Source organism: Rhea pennata, chromosome 8 (genome assembly GCF_028389875.1).
Source record: "Rhea pennata isolate bPtePen1 chromosome 8, bPtePen1.pri, whole genome shotgun sequence".
In the NCBI taxonomy this organism is placed as follows: Eukaryota; Metazoa; Chordata; class Aves; order Rheiformes; family Rheidae; genus Rhea; species Rhea pennata.
This window is the reverse complement of record NC_084670.1, coordinates 31,796,450-31,813,112: the sequence shown is the minus strand read 5'-3', so window position 1 is coordinate 31,813,112 and position 16,663 is coordinate 31,796,450. Positions and strand designations below refer to the sequence as shown.

General features: G+C 43.7%; 1 protein-coding gene across 1 annotated transcript in view; it reads right to left on the bottom strand.

Moving 5' to 3' along the window:
- Nucleotides 1-3,157: 3,157 nt before the first annotated feature.
- The window catches only part of COP1 (COP1 E3 ubiquitin ligase), a 133,273-nt gene continuing 119,767 nt past the window's right edge, over nt 3,158-16,663 (bottom strand). The window contains exons 19-20 of the mRNA XM_062581152.1: nt 6,632-6,676; nt 3,158-4,273 (exon numbers count right to left, since the gene is read on the bottom strand). Of these exons, the coding sequence (XP_062437136.1) occupies nt 4,256-4,273; nt 6,632-6,676 (63 nt within the window). The 3' untranslated portion in view covers nt 3,158-4,255. The remainder of the gene's footprint in view (nt 4,274-6,631; nt 6,677-16,663) is intronic.

The window sequence follows — 16,663 nt, the reverse complement described above, 5'->3', positions numbered from 1 at the left end:
ACTATCTGGCCACGTTTGCCACGAGGTTGTGGAGACCAGGGCTACGACCGCCTCTCCAAAAGCGGTGTGGGCTCCGGCAACCAGGCAAGCCCGCGGAAGGGGAGATCCTTTACTGGAAAGCGTGGGGATTTGCAGGAAGCCGAACGCAATCACCTCAGCTGGCAGAGCGCTGGGACGCTGGGGTTAACACTACAACGTGCGCAGCTACTCACAGGTGACTCTCGCGGAAGCTGTCGACGCACAAAATGATTTCTCAAGCCAAACATTGCAGTAAATGGTGTGCTTCGCCCTCTGACCGCTGCAGGCCCTCGCTGCGTATTTCTAGTCTCCAGAGGAAAGTGAGAAAGGAAAGAGCACTTTTGAGCAAGGAAGAAGTGAGATTTCCCTTTCCAATTACCTGCTGCTGTCTTTACGACCTTCCATACTTAAACAAAATTACTCTAAATAAACAAGGATCCTGCACTCAGGTTGAACACTGGCATTAGCAGCCCATCTCCAGTCACTGCTGAAGAGCCCTGATGTACTGATGTTAATTTGAATTTCCCCTTGACCATCACTTTTGATTCTCTCCAGCAATGAACTTTTTTGCACTGAAGCATGTTCTTCCTACTCTTCTATTAAATGCTTTAAAATTAATTAGAGAGGCAGGCTGGCTATGCAAGGTTTTAAGTTCCTTTTCTCGAAGAAAAATCTTACTCACCCAACACCTCTCCCAGGGACTTGAACGCTGGAGGCAAAACTGTTCTGGGGCAGCTACCAACCAATGCTTTTGTAATCCTGCTCTCTCAAAATAAGAGATTGAGAGTAAGAACTGTAAGTGCCTGCTATCTGCAATTAATTTTCTCAGAGTGGTTAAGCACTGGAACAGGTTTCCCAGAGGGGCTAATGAATTTCTATCCTTGTTCAGTCAGGTTTTGAACATCTTGAAGCCCCTGAGCAACCTGGTCGAGCTTTGAAGTAAGCCCTCCTTTGAGCTGGGGGTTGGGCCAGAGACCTCCAGAGGTCCCTCCCAAGCTCAATTACTCTCAGATTCTGAAAAGGCTGAAGATCTGAGAGAAGCTGTTAGTTTTGAAGGCAAAAAAAGTTGTGTAAGGCCACAGTATTATGGAGGAACAGCATACAGCATCGCTATACCTAGCGCATGGATCAATGAAGGCAACACACATGGATCAGCCTGCCCTGAAGGACGCTTCTTCACAAAGCCTAAGGGCAGTGGCCTTCTGCAAGGGAGATGACCTTCTGAGGGTCTTTGCAAGAATTGTTCTGAGGTGGCATAACCATCTCCATCACAGATAACATAACTGGGAGGACACCTCAGGCCTGACCCTACCACATGGGTCACTTCTTAGCATCAAATATAGGTCAAACTGATGGCTCTTGGGAGAAGAAAGACTATTCTAGCTGCTTCTGCTTCAGAGGACATAATGACACAACTTAAAAAAATAAATTTAGCCAAATATTGTTTAAAAAATACAGTAAGCACTGATATGCACCTTACATATGTCAGCTGCAAAGAGTTACCTGGAAGAATGAAAATTAAGAGGACTAAAAGGAACATATCACTTCTGAAAAAGGCAAAAAATGCTATCAACTTGTATTTGTGAGCAGCTGTGTTTCTAATTAGAGCTAGACACTGAATTTGCATTTATCTTGATTGAAATGAAAACTTTTTTTAAAAAATAAAGGAGGCTGAGGTTAAGCTGTTTTCCCTGTTTAATTCAAGCAGTAACCTTAGAGCATTTATAATAGCAATTTTTTTCTGTTCTAAAGATCTCAGCTTTGTCAGAGTAATTTCAATCTAAAATACAGAGGACCTAGCGGGGGTGGAGGAAGAATGAAGTTACCTGTCAAAAAGAGGCTGAGCGGCACAGAGCAGGGAGTACAACGAGAAGGGCTCACGGGCTCCTGTCAAAACAACAGATACAAATAACAGCCATGATAGCAGCCGCTTGCAAAATAAATCAGTAGAGAGGATGGAAGCTATGAGACAGAGGCTGAGGGAAATCCCTTTGCAACCGCATCTGAATCCAGTGAAATGGCAACCACCGCTGGCCACCAGATCCCTGGGACTCCTGCTGGGAAACACAGGTACGAGAGCAGAGGCCCAGCACAGAGCCGCCTCCACATCCGGACGGAGGTGGGGAAGGAGGTCTATACAAAGCTGACAGGCCTCAGCAAACAGGCACTGACCAAACTCTTTAAAATGCAGCAAAATCAGAATCAAGCTAGTGTTCAGCAGGACGTGTCAGACAGCTGCCACGAGACAGAAGGCACCAATCTCATTTCCTTCTGCCACAGTAGCGCTGATGACTCATATGATGAGGACCTGAAGATAGCACCTCAGAGCAGGACATACGTTATCTTACTCTTTTTCTCCCTTCTTTGCTCTCACATCCGTACTTGTATGCCAGGAACCACAGAAGAAAAACAGCGCAGAGCAAGTGGCAGCCACACAGCTTTCGGAGGTGAGCATCCTTCGCTTTCTCCCCACCGGACACAGTCCTTCAGAGGCCAACAGCAATTTCAGTGTCCCACAGCCTTCTGAGCCAAGAGTCACAGCTCTCCCCTGCGGGCACAGGCACGCATGTTAAGCGCGCCACGACCCGGCCTGGTCACCGACTCTGCTGTATGGCTCGATCCCTGCTCCTTTCTTCAACTGCCCCCCCCCAAACCACTCGTTTTTCTTTTTCTGCCTGTGACCAAAGAATGCCAAAGATCACACCTCCTTCCTTCCAGGAGGATCAGGATCACAACCACACAACATCTAGGTGAAAAGAAACAGCTTTCCGAAGCCATCGGTACACCTGCTTGGTACATAGTCAAAGACCACAGCAAGTCTCCACACGAGCAAAGCAAGACCCGAAGCTGCTGCAGAAATCCCAGCCTCAGGGGCGCACGGGAGAAGAGTACTGGAAGGAATAAATGAATTCAAAGAGATTCTGCTTGTAAATTAAAACACTTCCTACAGGTATCGCGGTGTGTAACGCACCTTTGCCAAATGCAGCTAGAAATAGACACTACGCCCACCAATTCCACTTCCAAGCTTAGAAAGCGCTGGCGGGAACACTGGCAGCTCAGTACGATCGCCATTCACGAACACCAGCTGCGCTGTCTTCCCCCCGTCCCGGCCACCCTGCCGACAAAGTAACACCACCTCTTCGCATCATGGTTTATTCCCCCTCCATATGTACAATTAAGTGTATGCATGACCATTAAAAATAAGGCTACTTATATCATGGCTCTGAAACACATTACAAACCAGTTCCATTCCCCCTCTTATTACAACACTCAAAATGCTCGGCTTCCACAGATGATTTGCAGAGAGGGGCAAATGTAATTAGACCATGTAGGAGGTTAAGTGGTGCAGGGCTTTGGTAAGTGGATCTAGAAACTTTCTCCTCTAGCTGAGATAGTCGAACGCAGCCAGATCAGTGGCGATGAGATCATTATCCCATGACGTTTTGGTGAGGTCAGTCCAGGTTCCAGGCAACCACAGTTCACATCATCTCAACACACTTTTGTTGGCGGGCAGCAGAGGCCTAGGTTCATGTGGACAAAGGGACAGATTACTCCTCTCCTTAGGAGCAGCCCCTTCAGGTTGAGGCAGATGCACAAGGACAGGAGGAAGGGGAAGCTGCCATTTTCTTCTTGATAACCAGAGGACTTCAGTCTCCAGAGGTGTCAACCTGGCTGACACATTTAATGCATCTAAAAATCAAAAGGAACAACTAAACCATATCACTATGTGATCTCAAAGCAAATCGCTCAGATGTCCAGATTAGGTTTAGAGACTTTCTTTTTCCAACAGGGATGATTGAATAGTCCAGATAAAAGTAACCGGAGATGCGCAACTGAGGACAGCCCTGTGTGGTCCTGTAAGCTCCCTTCCCAAGTAAATCTGTTCCCATATGCAACAAGAGAGAATCTTCCAGCTTCAGCTTGTGGCTCAATAAATTTTATTATTCCTTTTTGTTTTTATTTAAAAGAATTTGTTTTCCTATCATAAAAATTAGACAACCATACCACCACCAGCAGCAGCAAAGTCTGTGGAGTTAATGTTGATGGCAGACAGTTCACTGGTGTTCCCAGTGTCTCAATGTCCTAAGTAGTCCATAAATGGAAAAAAAAACCCAAACATGATGGTTTTGGGGAGGAACATCAAGGTGATTTCGGTTTCTTGTCCCACTGAGGATCACAGATGAACACTGTAGCATATCAGCAGGACCAAGTACCTCATGCCTTGAGAGAAAACCCTTCATACCAGCTCCAGTACCTGATTAATAGGGAGAATGAGACATTTAGAACATGGATTTATGACATTCGTTGTCTCCCACATCAGCATATAGATCATTAGGATATTACTGACCCTTCTGTCTCCACCCTTTATTCAACAGCATGCAGCAATGTGATACAAAGGTGATAAGCACTTGGCAAGAACCCTGACTTGGATGCCTGCTCACACTGTGATAAATCCTGGCAGGATGCAAGACTGGCCACCAGTTGCCCCATTTTCATTGATCAAAGATTTGTTCTTCTCAATCCTTCGTTTGGGGTCACATTCAATTTTCCATGCTAACATAGCGGAGTAGTCTGATTGCATGATATCCCCCCCCTTTCCCTGACCAGAGATAGCAGAGTAAAAACTATTAAGTGGGGAGTTATCTCCTGAGGGAGGTAGAGGGGTTTTATGTGTGTCAGGTGTGGCTTCACTGGGCAGAGCTATAAGTGGCCTTAGTTCTCAGTGACTACTGACAGATACAGCACCTGCCCTCAAATTAGACTGGGTTTGTGCCTGTCCTGTAAGAGCAAATCCAGTCCTTTTCCAGAACTGTCAGACTGGTACACCTACCTCACTGTGTTCTGATAAATTCAAATGGAAACAGCAGAATTCTAGCAACTTTATGTTAACTTGAATGGGAGGGGGAATTTCTTCCCCGTGAGAGTGACAGAGCACTGGAACAGGTTGCCCAGAGAGGTAGTGGAGTCTCCTCTGGAGATCTTCAAGGCCTGCCTGGATGCAACCCTGTCTACCATGCTCTAAGTGACCCTGCTGAGCAGGGAGGTTGGACTAGATGATCTCCGGAGGTCCCTTCCAACCCTACCAATTCTATTATTCTACGATTCTATGATTTAGCTGTTTACATATTTTTCTTTCCACCTTCTCTCATTAACCACCAAACTACATGAGCAAAACCTCTCCTTTATAATCATTCTACTGTTGCTGCTGTATTCAGTTAAATGAGTTATAAGCTTTTGTGCATTTTGCCCATTTTACTAAGAAGCAAGCAATTGTAGTAGTAGTAAGTAACCAATTCCAAAGCCTGCTAAATAAACAACCTAGTAAGAAGAGGCTACAACATTACATATTGCAATAGCAAAAGTAACCATGCCACACTGGGTTAGAAGTCATCCACAAAGGAGGAAAAAATATCTTGATGCAGATCAAACACAGACTGCTTAAGACTCTCCTCATTTCTGCTTTTTCTGTGATTTTTTTCAGGACTGCTCAGGCTATCAAATCTTGTGTAGTTCCAGAGAACTGCTATTGCCACAGGGACACAGTGCAGAATCATGAGGAAGAGGACCCCAATTTCATGAGATTAAGAAACCAGTGCATGACTTTAAAGATGGCAAGTAAAACCCTTTATCAGCAACTACAAAAAAAAACTGTCAAAGGTTTGGACTACAAGCCTGCAGTGTTAACCACCAAACCTCAAATGTTGCTGAGCACAGTTTGGTACCATCTTGGAATTGATGCTCTCTGGAGCACTCAGCACCAGCCTGGGTTTTGTTACTTTTTTTTTGCTTGAGTATCTGTTCAATAGACATACAGAGAAGGGGACAAAGTCTTTTGCAAATTACATTTCATGGCAGACATACACTGCACAGACACTGACAGACTTATTTTTTTCTCAGAGTTCAAAGCCTGGTAAAACACTAGCTTCTTGGTATAACGCGAATCCTGTTGCTTTCCAAAGAACCTATGTTGGCAACTGCTGTCTATTAGAGCAGGTCCCTGTTAACAGCAAGCAAAGGAGCATCCATGCTCATTTCAAGCATTGCTTTAGTCGGCTTCACATCAAGAGCTCAGCTTTCAACTCTGCCGCAACTCGTGCCGGCAGCAGCAGTGAGAGGAGGGCGTTTGGCTAGTGCCTGTGAATTAACACAGAGCCTCTTCCCAGCTTTTGCTTCCTGCTACAAAAATCAGTGTGCAAACATGTGTGTGTTAAACCAACGCAGAAATCTAGTGGCTGCTGTGACTACTAAAACACTGCACTTGGTCAAAAACCGAGAAAAAGAAAATCAAGAAAAATAAAACACCTAAGGCCAGCAACAGGCTCATGTTTAATCTAAGCAGCATGCACTGCCCAAGGAGTGGCAGAGGCATGGTGGCTACTGGACAGCTGCCAGCATCTTTTCTACACCTTTCTTCTAACTTGGCTTCATTGCTTTTGTGCTGTCTGCTCATTCCCTCCATGTGCCAGAGGCAAATATATCATTTAAATTACAAACATTCACAGTTGGGATGACCTCCTCTAATGGTTTTTCCTGGCTGTATGGTTTCTGTGACCTTGATCTTCACTAACAACAGATTTAAGCATTTAAAGAGAAGATGCATGAAATAACTTACCTTAATTGTACCCTGACTGTTAGCAGCAATCAGCACATTGGACTCCTGAAAGAAAAAGAGGTACTATCAGAATTTGCTATTGTTTTTTTATTCCTCCTTTTCTTCCCTTCTGCAGCAACATCAATGTGGCTGCTTTTTATCTTAAACATTACAAGTATATCTAATTTCAAAGGGACTTAACTCTTCTCATTTCCAAGATGCTTTCAAGGCTAAAATTCCATATAAAAGTTATCTTACCTTAAAGAATTAGAAAGCAATAATCTTTAGTGCTTGTATAGAGCTTTAAATCTCAAAAGCCATTTACAGACATGAATTAATCCTTGCAGTCTGTCTGTGAAGTGGGCAAATAATAATAACAATCATTTCCATCTCTTGGCAGCATATGGCAAAGGTCTCTAGTGCCTTAACTAAACTGACTAATCACCATGACAAAACCTCTCCAGCTTTGCGGCCACACAACCTCTCACGCAGCCAACAGATTTCAGACAAGTAAAATGAAGGGTGGGTGGGTGGGTGGGAAAGCAGTTTCACCTTACTCACAGTGAGAAAGCAACAGCAAATACACCAAATGCAGAAGGGAAAGAAACAGAGAGGGCTTTGGCCCTGCTGTTATTCAAATCAGAAAGACAGCATTTATTTACCTCCTCTGAATCAATAGTGTTTCCATTAGATGTATCCTGCTCGTCTGCAATCGAATGGCCTGCCACACCAGCGAGGCAACCCCCAGGCAAAAACCCAGTGCCAGTCCCAGACAGCGGAGAGGAGATAACCTCCACCCGCCAGACCCTAGTCCCGATGTGACCAGCAAGCACAAATGCACTAAAAAAAAAAAAAAAAAAAGCAGCCCTCCTCCCCAAAGTCATTCAGACAGGAGGAGACAGGAGAAAACACCAAAGCAATGAGATAGCACCAAAACAAAACGCAGAGGTTGACGCAGGCTTCCCAGAACAGTGTCCCGCATCTGTTATTTCCGAGCCGTGCAGCCCCAGTAATTGCAGTATACGCTGCCAAACCGGCTGGCACAGACCGATTTGTCTAAAGACAGCTGATATCTTCCCCCAGACATATTTTTCAATTTCTCTCGCTGCTGCTATCCCTCCTCAGACAAACTTGCCGTAATTATCCCATCGCTTAGCATGTGCGCTTTTAATAAACCCAGTGGCCGCTTCGAAGGGAGCCGCGGGCTCGCGCTCAGCGCCGGCGTCCGAGGCAGGCCCATCGGCAGCCCGGCACGCATCGAGGTTACGCCGACCACCACCTCACCGCGACGTTCTGAAGCTTGCAGAACCACCAGCTTTGAACCAAAGGGAGGAAAAGCCTATTCAACGTGGAAAAAAAAAAAAAAAAAAAAAAAGAAAAAGAAAAAGAAAGCCCCACATTTACCGGGTAAGAATAGCCTTTCGGTGAACCACTGGGCTAATTGTTATAAATAGATCTCCCCCAGCACTATCCACCAGAGGATTAGTCAAGACTCCTGATGGTATCTCACCAATGATCCTCCAAGTCAAAGCTTCTAAGAAAATGTATCCTCAAAGGAAGCGCACACTCCAATTTCCATTAATTTGGTGTCTAACAGAGTCGAATCTTGTGAACTCCCCAGCTTCCGGCTAACAGGATTAGAATCAAATGCCAAATACTGCTGGAAATGTATATACAAATATGATTTGGGGCCTAAAACAGACCAGATAGTGCCGGGGTGCCCAGCAGGATTTTGGAGGCGAGGGAGAGGCCCAGGAAGCTACCTATAGTGCAGCACAAGAGACAAACTCCTGAGCACAGGTGATCCAGGGTCTGAACTATTCCTGTTTGCACTGCAAGTGATTGGTAATTCACACCGCTGCTGCAGTCTGCTGGGGTACCACGGTAAATGAACTCCGGTTCAACGAACATTTTACCTGCTAAATAAAATAAAAACGCCAGAGGGTAATATACTCTCGCTCTCTTGTTCCTCAGAACCCACTGTTTTTTCAGCAGGGTCTGACCTAATCACTGCTCTGCTGCTTTCATCCGCAACGGCAAGACACAAACGGGAACAGACAGCAGCAAAATTAGCAGCAAACCTGTCATCGAGCAAACAGTGACTTGCTTGTTAAGGCACTCTGGCATTATGCTTGCTTCTATGGGAACAGAGGCTAAGTAACTTCTTAAAAAATCCTCTAAAGGAAGAATTCTCTTCCTTTTGTATTGCCTGTAAAAAAGCCAATATATTCAACACATTAAAACCTAAGCAAGTTGTGAAGTGCTCAGCTAGCACATCATCTCTAGAGTTATAACTCATGACAGCCATGTGCACGTTGAACCAATCTTTTTGTCAGGACACGTATGAATCAAGTTACTTTGTTTGCCTCCTTCCACAGTTTTAATGCTCCTGAGCAGGAGTCATAAACTCTTGCTTTGGATTTTTTTTTTTTTAATTTGTATCAAGAGTTTGCTGGCACAGCACAGCTTCAAGCGAGGTCTCAGATGTCCTCAAAAGACAACCATACGACCCATATGACATAATACATATTTCTCCTACAGCACAAATACGTACATCCATATACCTCAGGTATGAAAGATGTGGTATCACTGTGCACTTTAATTGTATGTTCTGCCTGTATCACTTCATCTGCCTATACTGGGCTAAAAGGTCAAAAGGTTGCTCTTTACCCACTGCTCTCGAATTCTCTGTGGGAGCCAAAACTTCAAAAAACAGAGGCAGGGAGTTGGGGAATCCACCCTGACTCGCATCTACTCATAAGAAATCAATTACTGTGAGTGAGTCCTCTTCTAAGCATGCACCTCAGTTGATATTGCTATAGGTGGTTGGCAGCTGCAGCCCTTCTTGAGAGTAGAGGCAAAGGGTGCCAGTTGCCTCTGTTGAAACAAGATCAAAGAAAAATTCTTCCGAAACATCACAAGATCAAAAGACAAGAGTTTACTGTATGCCAAACAGCAGCATTTTCCTCCATGCAGCTGCTAACATCAAGTATTACTGTACCCCTGTGGAAAGCCATAGTCTGTGTAACCTGACTAAAAGCAGCAACCTCTCTTACAGACATCAAGGCAGATAAGAAATGATGGGTGAAGAGGCTGCATGATGCTCTCAGATCCTTTGCGATGAGATAACATAGTATTTCAACAAACCAGATACAGCCATAAAATTGATAGGAGATAGTTTTGGTCCTGTCAAGTTAATAGAAAAGAGCAAGACTCTGGGGAAGTAGGTGTCTTCTTGCCTCCTGGCATTACCTACGAATTTAGAAAGATTAATTTACAAATGTAAGGGCAATTCAGGAATCACCTCAGAGACTGACATAGAGTACAGTTCCACAACAGGTCTGAGATGCTCCAGGGCTGAAAGCCCTTTGCTGAGACCACTCAAAGAGTCAGTAATCCACCTCAGAGCACACACAGTCTTCTCGCTTGACTGTAGTGACAGCATTATAAGAGGCGTGAAGGACAGTTCCTTGACATTGGAAAGGACCAGGATTCACCACAAATCTTCAGTATTTCCTACAGACTGGATGCATATCCAAATGAAGGCAGGTGTTATACAAAATAAAAGGTGTGTATCAGTCCTGAGAGCAAAGAGAGACCAGATACAAGCACCTCCATCCTGAACTTGACATATCCTCATCTCCTGCATCGTGGCTCTATGGCAACAGTGGCATGTTGGTGAACACAACTCATTCACCAAAAGGAACTTCAGAGTATTTTACCCTTCGGATTTGAGGAGATTTTCATCGATTGCTCCATTAGAGGCAATTTCTGAATCACATTCTTGAGGAGAAAGAAAAACAAAAATCAAACCTGGAACCCTTTTAAGTAGACGAGATACTTGCTGCATTCATCATTCAATAGAATTATTCACCTGATAACTGGATTTTGAAGCACTCTGATTTCTTTTCCTCCAAGAGAAGCCCTGGGTTTGGATAGCCCTGGGGAAACAATTTGTATTGGGAAAAAAGAGGGGAGAAAGAAAAGTCTGGCTGGCTGCAGGTATTCACACAAAAGCAGTCAGCATTGAAAGAATCAGAAATGCTCTAGAAGCTTCATGAAGCTTGAGGAAATTCAGCTGAACAAGCCCTGAAAATTGTCAGTTGTTTCACTGTAACAGACAGTAAATGACAGCTGAGGTTGTAGCTCTTCCACTGTTTCTTTGTGCTTTTGTACAAGAACACATGGTGGGGGGGGGAGGCGAAACTGAATCAAAACCAGCCCAGATGGAACAGCTATTTAAAACTGCAAACAGGGCGCACACATGTCCTTAGAGGGATGCACTGATACTCAAGCAGACTTGACTCTGCAAGGCAACTGTAAGCTCCAGATAGACCCGTTAGCTCAGCTGCAAACTGACGCTTTGCACAACCACAGGGCTCACCTCTGGGCCACCTCTCTCCTCTAGTAAGAAGGTGAGCAAGCAAACTTACCAACTCACCATGCCAGAAGGGCTCATGCAAAAAGCACAGGCAGATATTTTGTCTTCCTTTTTTAAACATAAAATAGAGCTTGTCTCAAAGGGGGCTCAAAATAAAAAGGATGAACACAAATCACTTGTACTTGTCTGAGACCATTCCTCTTTAAAAGGATTCATACTTGCGTGGTAACAAAAGTTTCAATTTAAAAGTTCTCACTCTCTGGTGTGAGCCTGCCTGAGGAAAGAGCTGGATAACGGTCTACACAACAGAAGTCTTGATGTAGACTTTTAAACATCTCAGTCATTCTAATGGGAGTAAAACTGTAAATTAGAGATTTATGTGCATGCATAACATACACTTCTACAGTGTGGAAACTTGGTAGTCCCGTGAAATCAAGTCTTACCAGGAACAAAGGCAAAGTACCTGAACAGGTAGAAAATGCACTGGAAATCAAACCACCAACACTCTTTGAGCACGTAAGCCAACGCACCCAAGAGAGAAGATGCACACGCGTTTCTCCTCAGTGCCGTCAGCTTGACAACGCTAAACTTGACCATACTCAAGGCTTACCCACCCATGCCTTCCACAAGTCCCACGCTGAGGAAGGAGGAAAGCGTAGCTCAAGGACTAGCGGCGCAACGCGTTCTCGTTTCCTGCTTCCGCGCTCTCCCCTACCTTCTACAAACGCTGGCGGTAACACAGGCGGCTGAAGACACGGATTATTTGGGGGAATAACTAGAGTGCTGGTGGTGGGGCAGGACGGACTTCTTCAAATTATATATGCACATGTTGTTCACGTAACGGACTGCAAATCTTGAGACTTTCACTGTATTATAAATAATTACAGGCCATGCATTTTGTGCCTCATTGCTTTCCTCATTTTACTGCAGGAATAAAGCATATTTTCCTCAAACTTACAGCACAGTAAGTTCTTGACTTATGTATGAATTTTCCAGATTTTTGACTCCTTTTTTTTTTCTCCCTAGAGATTTACAGTTAGAATTCCTCAAGATCTTCCTTTAAATTAACTTCTCACCTTCCCTCCCTAGCAGACACTTTTGCTAACAAAACGGCTGGTTTGTCAGCAATTCTCTTTCAAGCAGACAGCCTCCTTGCCAACTGACTGAACATTTATTCAGAGGAGCTAGATGCTAACTAAGCAAAGTTGTTAATAAAACGGGAAAAGCATAATGGGGAGACCACTTATACTCAGATGGCCATTGTTTTGTATTTTTTTATAGGCAGAATAAAAATCACACTGTTCAACTAAATCTACTGGCACTATTTACATAGGAAGCCATTTAAATCCGTCAACAGTAAAGCTACTAATTCCTTATTAAAGAGGGCTCCTGTTACTCAGCTGCTTGCTCCTGGGACTACAGACCAACTTCAAGACGAATTTCGCTGCAGCTTTTGCCAGTGACGCCACGCACAAAGCCTTTTCGTACATCAGGATGTGTGAAAATGGTTCCACAAGAGAACACCGATGCTTGATTACTCTTCGCCTTGTAATTAGCAGAGTATAATGGCTTCTCACTCTAAATCCCCAAGATTTGGTTATTTTTCTTGTGGTATGACTCAAGTTAGCTTTTGTTTTCTTGAAAGAAAATTAGATTCTAACCTATGAAGCAAGACGAACCTCCAGTGTACATCATCACGCAGACCACATTAGATCTCCTCCCAGCTGAATAATATGTTGCACGTAGAATTTTCTTTTCTTTCGCTGTTACGATGCGAGCATTAGTAATGACTATGTGCACGCTGGAATGGGTAAAAAGTGGTGCACAACCTGTTGTGTGTGTTCTGGAATTTACATTATATGCCATCACCGTCCCCCCAGGATTAATCCCTTTTGACCATTTTTAATGGAATATTACCTATACTGCGAGCATCAGGCCCAAGCAGAAATTAATTACCTCTTTAAACTGCAGCAGTTCTTAAAAGAAACAGGTCTGACATACAAAAGACGTCATACCAAGATACCTCAGCAGAAGAGAAACTCTGCTCCGTAAGCTTTAAACCTGGAACAGAATGCACATGTCTAAATCATGTTTTTTAATCCTCAGAAACTGCATTTTTATCTCATTCTAAAGGTAATTCCTTTGTACACACAGAGATCAAGTCTCCATCATATCTCCAGAATTATCCAGGGGGAACCCGCCCCCCCCAGCAACAACTCAAATCTAAAAACGCCTCATCTGCTTCTTTCTATCTCCAGCTGCAAACACAAAATCTTCAGTTTTTAAGTTTATAAATGCTACACAACTACAGCTGCACTGCACAATGAAGATATTCTGTTAACACACTAACCTGCAGATTTACAGGTAGTAACACTTTCAGACTGTTTTATGCAGAAAGAGTTGCCCACAATCACATGCACACTGGCATGGTTTCTTCTCATATAGGAATTCATGGACACCAAATATTATCCTATGGGGGGGGGAGGAAGAGGAGAAAGCTTTCAAACAAATTAGCACTTTCATCATCCTACATCATGCAAAGCTTGCAGCTTCTTCATGAGATGAAGTGACCTCCCCTAGGAAAGAGGCATAGGTAGAAATTCAATATCTTGTTTAATCCCTACATTCATTTTTCTACAATTCCATACTTTAACCTCTTTACTATGGAGGCTTTTCAATTAAGTTTTCTGACACTTCCACATTTTGTATTTTTCTTTTTACTGTGGCTCTTGATATACAGAATATATCCTTCTTTCTTGCTTGCTTCAGTAAAGCCTCCCTGAAGAAGTAGGCTTCTCATTTTGGGATTTTACACTTAATGTATTTTTCTACTTCTATTAAGTCCAAACTCAGCACAAGCAGATACTATATGACTAGAAGCTTATTTTCTATCATATATACTACGGTCTCCGCATTCACAGCACATGGGTGCACAGAAGAGAACATTCAAAGGCTTGCTCCAATGACACACTCAAATAAGTAGTAAGCCACCTCTCAGCCAAGTGAGAAATCACTTTTTCTTAACATAACCTTTCTTTACAGCCTGTAGCACTGAAGAAAACAGGATCAACAAGGCAACTGAGGACTAGGCTGGAAGACAACAGAAGCATGTGCGTGCTTGGAGCTGCACACAGACAGCTGCTGATGTGCTTATCTTTATGCCGTTCTCTGCATTCAAGATGGAAACAGAAGCCCACAAAACTGATTGGAAGAATGCAGAGAAAGCTGTGGAAAGGCAAGAAAAAGAGCCGTGAAAGGCCACTGTAGGAACTGCTGATGTATTACCAGCAACCATCTCTGTAATTTAGTCATTCTGGAACAAAACTGTTTTTGATGAGCATCTAATTTATTTAGAATCTGAGATTAGAATAACTTGTCAGAGGTTTATTCTTCCACATCTACCACAAACCAGACTACACAGCTTTAACAGCTGTTGCACATTCCCCATCAGGCAACGTAGAGAGACATATGTTAAAACCGAATTACATTGGCATTAACATAAAAAACAAACGCATGCATGCATATACATATAGTCTCCCCCCACCCCTCCAAGGACAAGTTCCCTCCTTCTCTGTACGTGGGAATACCAAGCTCTGCTGCCCATCTATCTATGACAAGGTCTTAAAGGCGCTTGTTTCTACAGTCATATATCCCGGGATTTCAGACACTCCCCATAAACAACGAGCTCAAGGCCTTGAACAAAGTGTCAGCAGTATATAAATATAGCTTGCAATAAGGCTACAGAAAAATGTATACATAAACATGCAACATATTAGCGTCAATACTGCAAAACCACAGGGAACAGTTAGGCATTATTTCAGTGAAAACAGTTTTTAGCATCTATTCTCTTAATACTTAAACCCCCTAAACATTCATTTGGCAATTCCAGATAATGCAATGCAGTACTTAGCTTGACAACCGCATGGTTCAAGAACTGCATTCCTACTGCTGTTACATTTTTCTCCTTCTCCTGCTTCCCCTGTTTGTTGCACTCAGTCATTACAGCACACTGCAGGTGATGAATTTAATCTCTCTCTCACCAAGGTCATGCCTCCTTGCCCATCAGTGCTGTAACACAGCAAAATGAAGCCACAAGGTGCTATCATTACTATTTCTATCACTATTCCACAGGCTTCCCTCCCAAATGCTCATTCCACCAGAAACTAAATGTGTGATCTGAAAAAAATGCCACCAATTTTGCATAAGAGTGTTAAGAAATCTGACCTAAATCCAATTAAGATGATCACAGGATACATTAAGAGGTTAACTCTAAAGCCACCCAAGTGTGTTGTCAATTGAACTGGTATATTTAGATTTTGTGCAGATCAACTGCAAACCATCTGGGATCAGAAGCTGGAAACAGAAATCAATAGAATGCGAAAAGCCTTCTCAGGCCAAACTACCTCAAATTAGGCAGTCTGTCCTACAAGCACAGCCTACCACAAGTCCTGCAGAGTCAGGTCCTGAAGTACAGCAAGCACCACCGTTCTGAACTGCTGCAGAGGCTGAGTCAGAAAGAACAAATGCTGGTGGAAGACTTCTGAGATGCTTGAAGACTTCCTCTACTGGGCTTCTGGCTCCCTGGTACTCTGCAGTCTACAGCACTCTCCTTGCCTAGTGTGAAGGATAAGCTCCAATTTGTTTAAGCCCTCCTTCATGTTTGGGTAGTTCTAATGTTCCTCTTTCCTTCACAGTCATGAAGGGTTTTCTCCATCCCTCTCACCTCTTTTCTTTTTCCTTCTCCTTCTAGCCAAATCAGTGCTTTCTCCTCCAGCCAAACTATATTCTCATCACTCACTCACCACCTTCAGTTGTCGAGTTCTCAGCAACTTGCACCATTAATTCCCTAGTTTCTGTGGGACCAGTCTCAGCTTTCCCAGACTGTCTCAGGTCCTCTGTTTTTTTTTTTTTTTTTTTTTTTTTATGAGATCCTTGTCCCAGTAATCCCATCATTTGACCAACCATATCTACGCTCACATGCTGTCTTCTCTTTACTTCTAGGTCCCTGAGTTCATTAATGCACTAGCTTGACAAGACTTCTGTTCTGGTCCCAATCCTTTCTTTGCTGTCAGCTACAGCTCATTCCGACATCCATCTCCAAAACATTTGCCGGAAAACAGGGAGAAGAGGACAAAAGCAGAGACTGGGTTGCCATGAAGAGCAAACAAACCACCCCCAGAGCCTCCTAGTTAGAGGCTGCAACTCCATGTTATTCAGTGGGAAACAACTGCTGCTATATCAGGAGCTTTCAGCAGGTGGTGGTGGTCCACATCAGCAGCTTGGCAGACACACACACACATTCACAGATATCCTTTCTTTCATGTTTTCTCCTGATTACAAAAAGCTAATACTCAGTGTCAGCTGCTGTGCCTAACTGGAGCACATGACTCCAAATGGTGGCAAATCGTTTCTACTCCAGTCTAACAGGGATCAATGCTAGATGGCACAAAGCTCATTCTCCGGTGCTCTAAGAAATCCAACACACTGTTGATAATGCCAGTAGTCTCCCTGGGCCAGGCACTGGAGTTTGGGTCCTGGTACTAAATCAGACTCCATATATTGATGCTAAGAAATAAGTCATTAGTTGGTCAGTCTCCTACTTTTCTTCCTCTCCCAGAGTTGTTAGTTTCAGCCTCAAATAGGTGAATGACATAGGCTCAAAATTGACCCAA